Here is a 10533-nt window from a genome sequence, read left to right on the forward strand (position 1 = left end):
GAGGCACATCCATGCAACTAAAACCCTACATGGACCTGCGACTTGTCTGACGAGGGGTGAGACTAGAAACATTCCTGGGTCCCTCCCAGTACACCCCCCCTCCCCCCCCCCCCGCTTCCCCCGGACCCGTCCCCCGGGCCCACTCCCTTAGTCTGTGGGTCCCTACCAGAAGCCGAGGCAGAGGGATCCCGGCTGGAGGGAGCCCACGATGCGTCGCCAGAGGGCGCTCGCGGCAGAGGGCTGCCCGGCCCATTGGGGTGCTCTCCCTGTTGGGAGCAGGAGGGCCGTGGTGCCCCCTGGCGGCCACGCAGTGCGACGGCGTTACGGACCCCTGGAAGTCTTCCCAGCGTCTTGACCCTCCTGCTCTCGAAGCCGCGCCGCTGAGTCATTACATCGACGGTCGGGTGACGGTCTGCCTCTCTCAGGCTTTCAAAACCAGCCCTTGCCCGCCTGCCCGCCTGGGCAGCATGCGGCCCGCGGACCTCGAGTGTCCCCGCGTGCTCGGCTGGCGGCCTCTGCTGTGTCCGCTGCTCTTGCTGTTGCTGTCGCTGCTGCTGAAGCCGGTAACCCGCGCTCGGACCATTGCAGGCGCCCCCAGCGCCCCCACAGCGCTGGGAACAAACAGCGCCACGACCATGCCCAATGTTCCCAGTGCCCCAACCACGCCAAGCACCCCCAGAGCCCTGAGACTGCGGGAGCGCGCGAAGGCCTTGATGCGGGACTTCCCGCTGGTGGATGGGTGTGTAGATGCCGCGTGGGGGCGGTGACGGCGGTGGGGGCTGAACTCACCCCTAGGCAGGGGAGGGGATCCTGCGAGTGCAGGGATAGTGAGGAGGCTCCCTCACACCTCCCCTGGATACACTCCATCATCATTCATGGGCCCTTTCTCCCCATTATCCCGTCTCTGGTGGAACCCTCACCCCACTCCCAACCTGAGCCTCCAGAGGTCTCCCTGCTGCTATTGTTTGTGTGAGGTGGGAAGGTGGAGTGGGACAGGGCAGGTCCAGGCATGTTGACGTGTCTTGCCTGACCGGAGGCCACGTCCGAACTCTAACCTTGTCTTGACACCCCCAGCCACAACCATCTGCCCCTGCTCCTGAGGCGGCTTTTCCAGAACAGGCTACAAGATGTTAACCTGCGCAACTTCAGCCGCGGCCAGACCAGCCTGGACAAGCTTATGGACGGCCTTGTGGGTGCACAGGTACCACGGGGACACACAGGGGGCCACAGCGTGGCTGCTGGGGAATGTGGAGGCCACAGGAACCTGGGTAGGCAGTCCTCTGGGGACTGGGTATCATAGGACACAATGTGTCATCATGTGGCTGCTGGGGAGCGTGGGGATGTTGGAGGCCAAGACAGGCTGGCCACATAGATCCCTAGGTTCTGTGGAGACTACACAGAAATGATCAGAAAATCCCTGGTGATTGTGGGAGGTACCGAGACCACAAAGGACATGGTGAGCTGGCCTTGGGGCATTCACACAGCACATGGACAAACAGCAGGCAAGGATGATGTGTCTTGAGTCCACAGTTTGGCTGCTGGCAGCAAGCTGAATGGTTATCAAGGTGCCATGGGGTCGGCCTCACTCAGGCCACTGACCCTCATGAGTACCTTGGGGGCTGAGAAGGAGTGGCAGGCCAAGGCCTGATCACATTCTGGGCCCTTGGGCCTACCCTTAGTTCTGGTCAGCCTACGTCCCTTGCCAGACCCAGGGACAGGATGCCATACGCCTCGCGCTGGAGCAGATTGACCTCATTCATCGCATGTGTGCTTCCTACGCTGAACTGGAGCTTGTGACCTCAGTCCAAGGTGGGCTGTGGAATGCGGCGGGGGCAGGGGGAGGAATAGTCAGAGGCTTCCTCTGGTGCTTCTGGCCCTGGTTCCGGACCACTTGATTTTCCACCCTCTTCTAGATCTGAACAGCACTCAAAAGCTGGCCTGCCTCATTGGTGTGGAGGGCGGTCACTCACTGGACAGCAGCCTCTCTGTTCTGCGTAGTTTCTATCTGCTGGGGGTGCGCTACCTGACACTCACCTTCACCTGCAACACGCCCTGGTGAGTGTAGTGGAATGATAGACAGGATGGTGGGGAAGCTGCCAGAGCGGTGAGGACAGAGGTGTCCAGAGAGGGAGGCCGGACTGCCGGCAGGTCCCTCACACTCCCAGAGAGCAGCTGGCCTACGTCCTTACCCTGTTCTGGAGCGGGGATGGATGAACAGAGGGATTGCAGAGTCCCCAGGCTCTGGCGGCCAAGGTGTGGCCCACTAGATGGCCCTCCACTGGCTCTTCTGCAGGGCAGAGAGCTCCGTCAAGTTTGAACACCACTTCTACACCAACGTCAGTGGGTTGACAAGCTTCGGTGAGGTGAGGACTCCTGTTCCCTACCCGAACCCATCTGTTCCCTATAGATATGTGCATGCATGCATCTATGACACACACACACACCCAAATAAAATATTTGTCCCGCCCTAGCTGGTTTGACTTAGTGGATAGAGCAAAGACCTGCAGACCCAAGGGTCCCGAGTTCAATTCCAGTCAAGGGCACGTACTTCAGTTGCAGGCTTCTCCCCGGCCTGGGCCCTGGTCAGGGCTTGTGCAGGAGGCAACCAATCGATGTGTTTTTCTCACATCGATGTTTCTCTCTGTCTTTCCCTCTCTCTTCCACTTCCCTAAAAATCAATGGAGAAATATCCTCGGGTGAGGATTAACAAACAAATACACAAACAAAAAATTTGTCCCTGCAGAAGGTGGTAGGGGAAATGAATCGCCTCGGCATGATGGTGGACTTGTCCCATGCGTCAGACGCCTTGGTGCAACAAGTGCTGAAGGTATCAAGGGCTCCTGTGATCTTCTCCCACTCAGCTGCCAGGGCTGTGTGCAACCATTTGCTGAACGTTCCAGATGACATCCTACAACTTCTTGTGAGTGGCCACCCCAGCCCTCAAACCCAGAGCTAAGCATGCTTCATACAAAGATTCTTGACCCTGAACAAAGCTACCAGCCCAGGCCTCACTTTTGGACTCAAGGCTGGTTAACCCTCCCGATCTCTGAAACTCAAGTCCAAATCAGTTCCACCCAGGGACCCACAAACCCAGAGGAGAAGTGTCTTCCAATCTCTGAAGCCAGGACTGAGTACTGTCCTAATGGGAGGGGCCTCCAGGGCACAGGGGGCAGGTCATCAGGACAGAAGGGCAAGCTGAGTATCCATTTGTTTATCCCTGTAGAAAAAGAATGGTGGCATTGTGATGGTGACGCTGTCCATGGGGATTTTACAGTGCAACCTGTTTGCCAATGTGTCCACTGTGGCAGGTGAGCCCCACCTCAACTCCTTGTGCAGTTCTAGCTTGGGTCTGTGCCCACCGGGGTCCTCAGGACAGCTCCAGCGAGCTAGCACACCTGTTGGGCAATGGGCGGACCTTGGGGAGTATATACAGCTCTTCACGGCCACCAGATCTGGGCCCACAGTCAGTGCTCATGGGTTTGGGAAGCATCTGCCTCTGCTTCTGAGTCTCACTTTTACTCCCACATCTCTGGACAGGACAGGCAGGCAGGCAGACCCCAACCAGGCTCTCAAGGAACCCAGAGGCAGGGTGGCTTCTGGGCAGGAAAAGATCCAAAGAGGTGGCTCTGAAGTTCACTCTAGGTCCAGTGTCCAGCTTGTGGCCACTTCAGAACACACAACTGGCTAGGAGCTCTGTGGAGTCAGCTGCCATGGCCTGGAGTACAATGGGCAGGGGGATTGGCCAGGGCTGAGCTTCACCAGACCAGGGCTGCCCACCACTAACCTCCCCAGGGCTGATCCCAGGGTCTAACTCCAGCCCAGGGCTGCCCACCACCAACCTCCACCCTCTAGATCACTTTGACCACATCAAGGCAGTCATTGGATCTGAGTTCATCGGGATTGGTGGAAATTATGATGGGTCTGGCCGGTGAGTGTTTCCCTGTTTTTTTTTCTTGGGCTGGGATAGAGGAGGGAATTATAGTTCCGCATCCTGTGGTCCTCCCATCTTTCAAACCTCAACCACAGGCTCTTGTCTTCCAGACAATTTGATATTTCCCCACTCTCAGGGCCTGTGTCCTGGGCTTTCCCTGCCCCTTCTGTGGTCCACTGGACCCACCGCCACTCAAGGTCATCACCTCCCACAGGCAGAGCTCATCCGCCTGCACAAGCTCCGGTCCCAACCCAGCAGGTCTAGCTTGGGTCTGTGGCCACTGTTGTGGGCTGATCATCTGTTCAGTGGGTAGATGCTGCAGAAGCCCAGTCTTCAAGGAGCTTCCAAAGTTGCATTCAGTAGTCTAAAGAACAATGGCCTTCAGTTTCCCATGTGACTGGGGCTGTTGGGACAATGGCCGTAGACAAGGATCAGGGCCATGGTCCCACAGCTGGCTGGCTGGTGTTTACACAGGTTCCCTCAGGAGCTGGAGGATGTATCCACATACCCGGTTCTCATAGAAGAGTTACTGAGGCGTGGCTGGAGTGAGAAGGAGCTTCAGGGTGTCCTTCGTGGAAATCTGCTGCGGGTCTTCCGACGAGTGGAACAGGTATTATGCTGGGCTGAGCAAAAGGATGGCTCAGTGGTTTACAGGTGAGGGGTGCCCTGGGGGAGCCACTGACTGATGACTCCCACCCACAGGTGAGAGATGCAAACAGTGGCCAGAACCCTGCAGAGGATGAGTTTCCAGACAGGCAGGTGGGCAGGTCCTGCCACTCCCACCTCATGACTTCGCTTCAGCATGAACACCTGGCCACACACCTGGATGTGACCAAGCGGCCAAGCAATCATATTCTCCAGAGTCCCCCAAAAGCCTCCCCACACTTTGTCCTAGGCTTCATGGCTACTGCCACCTTCTCAACCCTCATTCTGTGGCTCTGGTGACCTGGTCAGTTCCCCAGAGGTCACCTTAGGAGTCTCACAAAGTCCCCCTCCTAGTCATCCAGACACAAGCATATGCTAAGAATAAACATTTTAGGCATGGAACCAGGTGTGAGTGTCCTTCCTCTTTCACATGGAGGGGGTGAGGGGTGCAATCCAGACTTCATTCCTTTTTATGGATGAATAATAGTCCCTGGTACACACACACACACACACACACACACACACACACACACAGTCCCTGGTACATAGAGATCACAGTTTGTTACCCATTCACCTGTTGATGGAAACTTGGGTTGCCTTCACCTTTTGAAGGCTAGACAGTGAATATCTGTTTGAGTCCCTGCTTTCAATTCCTTTGGGCATATGCCTAGGATGAAATTGCTGAATCATAGGGCAATTCTAGGTTTAGCTTTTCGCAAAACCACCACCCTGTTTTCAATAGCATCTGTTACCATTTTACTGTACATCCCCACTCAGCAATGTACAAGGGTTTCAATTTCTCCACATCCTCCCCAGCACTTACCTTGCATTTTTTGTGATAATAGCTAACCTAAAGGGTGGGAAATGATATCTCACCACCAATCTCACATTGTGGTTTTGGTTTGCATTTATCTAATGACTAAATGATGTTGAGCACCTTTTCCTGTGTACAGTGTATCCATAAGCTCCAAGTCAGTGTTCTTTCTCAGCGCTCTGAAGCCATTTTGGACTGGCTTGGGAGGTCATCCTGTTCTCCCCAGAAAGGCTCATTTTGTGAGTAATAAAGTTTCCATATCCTCTTGGAGTGCATGTAGCCTTATCAGTCTTGATATCTGACCCAACTTTGGGGAGGATGGGCCTATCTGCTTCTACAGGGTGACCTCAAAGCTTTGTCAGGACTATTGTTTCATCTCTAGCCAATTTAGCCTGACTACTAAGGCAATGCTCTTCTGAGGAGTCTAGCTAATGGCTCATATATTGAAAGGTCTTTCGTTCTCACTGGCAGGAACACAAATGTGTGAGCTCCAGGAATTATTCAGCCGACATCTTTCCAGTGGTTCTTTCTCTGGTCTTATATAAACTTCTTCGTATGTCTGTACAGATCAATCCTCTGAATGGCCTCTCTCTGTGTGTAGCTTCCTCCTCCATGGTATTCTGTCCTGCAGATTCTAGCTGCTTTGGCCTTCCCAAAAGCAGGGCTTATTTTACTTTCTTTTTTTAAAAAAATATATATTTTTTTATTGATTTTAGAGAGGAAGGGAGATGGAGAGAGAGAGATACCACAGAAACATCAATGATGAGAGAGAATCATTGATTGGCTGCCTCCTGCACGCCCCCACTGGGGATCGAGCCAGCAACCTGGGCATGTGCGCTTGACCGGAATCGAACCCAGGACCTTTCAGTTTGCAGGCCGACACTCTATCCATTGAGCCAAACCGGCTAGGGAATTTTCTTTCTTTTTTTTTTTTAAATATATTTTTATTTATTTCAAAGAAGAAGGGAGAGGGAGAGAGAGATAGAAACATCGATGAGAGAGAATTATAGGCTTGAAACCTGGGCATGTTCCCATGTGACTTCCTGGTTTATAGGTTGATGCTCAACCACTGAGCCATACCGGCTGGGCTATTTTTCTCCTCAATTCAGCAAGACCATGAGGTTCTGAGTTGAGGTTCCAATCCCCCCTCCTCCCACTCCCACACTACAGTATGCAAGTATTCTCTAGGCAATAAGCTAATACAATCATAGGACTCACATCATTTATTTCTCTTTCATCTGGGATCACAGTCCTATACCACCTATTGTCTATTGTCTGAAAACCATTGTTTTATACAGTTCTATTTAATTTACACAGAAAGGTACATTTGGCCCCTATTATGCTATCATGGTTGGAAGCAGTTCTTTTGAGGTATCCTTCACAACCAATAATCGATTTTTATAAGTATTCCAAGTATACTTGGCAAAAATATGGATATAGATGTCCATTAGGTCAAGTTCATTAACTGTGTTGTTAAAATCTTTTAAATCCTTGCTGGGTTTTTTCTTGACTTAATAGTAACTGTGACAGTTGTGCTGAAATCTTCTATTGTGCTGGTGCATTTATCAGTTTCTCCCTGTAGTTCTAACAATTTGTTTTTATTGGCATGGCTCAGTGGTTGAGCATTGACCTTTGAACCAGGAGGTCAAGGTCCAATTCCCGGTCAGGGCAAATACCCAGGTTGTGGGCTTGATCCTTAGTGGGGGGCGTGCAGAAGGCAGCCAATCAATAATTCTCTCTCATCATTGATGTTTCTATCTCTCTCTCTCCCTCTCTTCCTCTCTGAAATCAATTTTTTTAAAAAATGAAATGAACATACCATAAAATTAACCATTTTAAAATGAATAATTCAGTGGCATTTAGTACACTGACAATGTTGTGCAACCATCATCATTATCTAGTTCTAAAACATTTCTATCACCCTAAAAGGAAACCTTATATCCATTAAGCAGTTATTCCTCATCCCCTCATTCCCCCTAATCACCAATTGTTTTTTCTATCTTCTTTTGGGAGAATTCCTTAATTTGGTCTTTCCAACTTTCTAGTTCATTCTCAATGATAACTTTCTGCTATTAGATCACCTATTGTATTCTTTGTTTCAGATTTTATTGCAGTAACTTTTATACCTGGTCCCATATCTCTTTGATACTTCTCCCATCCAGAGAAGGGGATTGTACCCTCCAATCCCCTGTTAAACCTGGACTCTGTAACTGCTTGACCAGTGAAATATGAAGAAGTGATGTAGTGCCTGTTTCCAGGCCTAGCGTCTACTCCCTGCTTCTTGGGATGCTTGCCCATGGACTGCTGCCACCACGCCATGGAGAAGCCACGCAGCCCACCGGCTGGTCACATGCAGAGGGCCCAGTGCTCTGGTCCACAGTCTCACTGAGCTCTTTGCCTACCGCCAGTAACAACCTGCTAGTCACGTGAGTGAGTCATCTTGGAAGTAAATCCTCTGGTCCCAACTGATGCCCTGTGGAGTAGAGATGAGCTTTACTCAACTTGAAGATTTGTGAGCAAATTAATGTTTTTGTTCACTGTTGTTTTAAGCCGCTATGTTTGTTTGTTTTTTAAATATATTTTTATGGATTTCAGAGAGGAAGGAGATAGAAACATCAATGATGAGAGAGAATCATTGGTTGGCTGCCTCCTGCACACCCCCCACTGGGGACCGAGCCCCCAACCCAGGCATGTGCCCTTGGTTAGAATCAAAACCGGGACCCTTCAGTCCACAGGCCGACGCTCTATCCACTGAGCCAAACCAGCTAGGGCAAGCCACTATGTTTTGGGGTAATTTGTTACGTAGTAATAGATCACTGGAACAATGATATTTTTCAGATCTAATATTCTTTTTTATATACTAGTATATTCTTGTTTCATATTGCTAATATTCTCCCTTATGTTTTATAATATGTTTATTAGGCTAATCTTGAACTGTTGATCAGTGTGTTCTAAGAATGTTCCTGATAGATGTTTTCTTTTGAAATGTCTGTGCTTTCTTTTTGCCTGTGAGGTTATTTTTGCCTGTGAGTACCCTGATGGTGCAGACTACTTGGTCAGTCAACGAATGGTATAGGGCAGTGGTCGGCAAACTCATTAGTCAACAGAGCCAAATATCAACAGTACAACGATTGAAATTTCTTTTGAGAGCCAAAATTTTTAAACTTAAACTATATAGGTAGGTACATTGTTATTAACTTAATTAGGGTACTCCTAAGCTGGCCTTTGCTAAAAACTCAAGGGGCCAAAGAGCCGCATGTGGCTCTCGAGCCGCGGTTTGCCGACCACTGGTATGGGGGAAGTTGTATCCTAGCCACAGACTTCCCCAGAGCTAAGGTTGTCTGTTGGGCTTCAGTGGCCTATCTCTCCCACACAGCATCTGACCCCACCCGAGGAGAGAGGCCGTGTGTGTGATGGCAGTGTGTGAACACTGCTGAGAACATGTGTCTGGCCAAATGACAAACCCCAGACACTCTTCTCTTGTTAAAGGCTTGTACTACACCCTGGCACACACCCTGGGGCCAAGGACTGAGGATACCAATGTGACAAGACAGAAAGGGTCCTGCCCTTGTGAAATCCACAGCCTAGTGGGTGCGAAAAACATTAATCAAAGATCCCCACACGGCATTTCTCCCTGCAGTGGGTACTATGAAGGGAAAGTGTCCCAGGGGAACACAAGCCAGGGAGGACGAGGTGGGGTGTCAGGGTCTGTGCCTGAGAAGTCTTCTGGGGAGGAGGTGGTGCTCCAGGCTGAGCACTCCGCCGTGTGGAGGAGCTTGGTCCGTGAGGCTGGGACAGAGGGTTGAAAGGCATTCTGTCAGTGAACAGCAAGTGATTTGCAGAAACTCCCTGAGTTTGAGGAAGTGAAAGACAGAAGGGTTGAGGCTGGGCAGGAGGATGTGGAGAAGTGCAGCTGGCGAGGCTGGGGAGCCAGATGAAGCAGGGACTTGTGGGCCAAGCAGAGCTTGGGCTTTCTCTTCAGAAGAGGTGGCTCTAGCCCTGGCCGATGTGGCACAGCGCGGTTGGCTGGTTGTTGTCCCACGCACCTAAAGGTCACTGGTTTGAGTCCCGGTTGGGGTACATGCTCGGGTTACAGGCTCTGCCCCTGTGGGAGGCATGCAGAAGGCTGCTGAGAGATGTTTCTCTCTCCCTTTCCCTTCCTTTCTCTCTAAAATCAATTAAAAATTAAAATAAAAAAAGAGGTGGCTTACCATGAGTGGGGGAGAGAGCAAGAAGTCCATTTGGAAGGCTGCTACTATGGCCAACTGAAGGCAGCATGAGGGGACAGGAAGTTAAGTGGACAAACCCTGGCTGGGAAGACTGTGGGAGAGGGGCCAGAACGGTGGTCAGCTCAGAGGTCCTCCAGCAAGGCCCAGGGACTCTGATTCCTGATTCTGCCCTAGAGCTGGAGGCTGGGAAGAGGAGGCAGTCAGAGGGCGCAGTCAGAGGTTGGTTGGGAAGAGACACCTAATTCTGATGTTCTCAAGCCCTGTGCGCCAGAAAGGGGAGAAAAATGGAGATAGACAAGTAAGATGGGCTCTGGGGTTTTCTGATAGAGAACAGCTGAAAGGACACCTAGAAAGATAAAGATGTTAAAGTAAAACCAACTGTGTAAGTTATCTGAAGCAGAATTGTAGAAAGTGGAAGGAAAGTTAAGAGCAAGTAAGTAAACAATTAGGGTTAAAGGAACCCCCAGGAAGTGAGACAGTAAAATTAAGATGAAAGAATTTGACTAAAGAATAGAATGTAGCCTCCCAAAGGGGCAGAGGGGGTGGGGGGTAGGGGGACATGTGTCCTTCCCATGGATGTGGCAGCAGCCGCTGGGAAAGGGGCCAGAATCCCTGCTGCCTCCATCTGGGGAGGGGGGGCGCCGCCGGAAAGAGATGACCTTCGCAGGGATTGGGTTTCCAGGGACTCAGAGGAGAGGTGGGAAACAGAGTTGAGGAAAATGGATAGGGGATACGGAGGAATGGCGGGAGTCCCTGGGCAGGGCTGGGAGGACCTCTGCGATCCTAGGCCAGTCCTGCTGATCCTTCCCTGCCCCTGAGAAATGTCGCTGAGTGTTTACTAGGCACAGAGCGCAGAGCCAGTGCACCCCGCACCCCACCTCACGTTGTCCTCAGGCAACCCCAAGAGGTGGAAG

General features: G+C 51.3%; 1 protein-coding gene across 1 annotated transcript; it reads left to right on the top strand.

Moving 5' to 3' along the window:
• The first annotated feature begins 2 nt into the window (after positions 1–2).
• Positions 3–4916, top strand: LOC307116058 (dipeptidase 3-like). The gene is made up of 11 exons (XM_079799696.1): positions 3–56; positions 170–739; positions 1075–1201; positions 1680–1809; positions 1914–2055; positions 2294–2363; positions 2744–2920; positions 3224–3308; positions 3853–3928; positions 4406–4541; positions 4634–4916. Exons 2-11 carry the CDS (start codon positions 468–470, stop codon positions 4874–4876), a joined length of 1458 nt encoding a protein of 485 aa, XP_079655822.1. The 5' UTR covers positions 3–56; positions 170–467; the 3' UTR covers positions 4877–4916.
• The last annotated feature ends 5617 nt before the right edge of the window (positions 4917–10533 follow it).

The sequence above is a fragment of the Cnephaeus nilssonii genome (genome assembly GCF_951640355.1).
Source record: "Cnephaeus nilssonii genome assembly, chromosome: 20".
In the NCBI taxonomy this organism is placed as follows: domain Eukaryota; kingdom Metazoa; phylum Chordata; class Mammalia; order Chiroptera; family Vespertilionidae; genus Cnephaeus; species Cnephaeus nilssonii.

Coding starts and splice junctions, on each gene's coding strand:
- LOC307116058 (XM_079799696.1), top strand. CDS start 468: ATGCGGCCCGCGGACCTCGAGTGTCCCCGCGTGCTCGGCTGGCGGCCT. Junction 1,810..1,913: donor GCTTGTGACCTCAGTCCAAG/GTGGGCTGTGGA, acceptor ACCCTCTTCTAG/ATCTGAACAGCACTCAAAAG. Junction 4,542..4,633: donor TCTTCCGACGAGTGGAACAG/GTATTATGCTGG, acceptor TCCCACCCACAG/GTGAGAGATGCAAACAGTGG.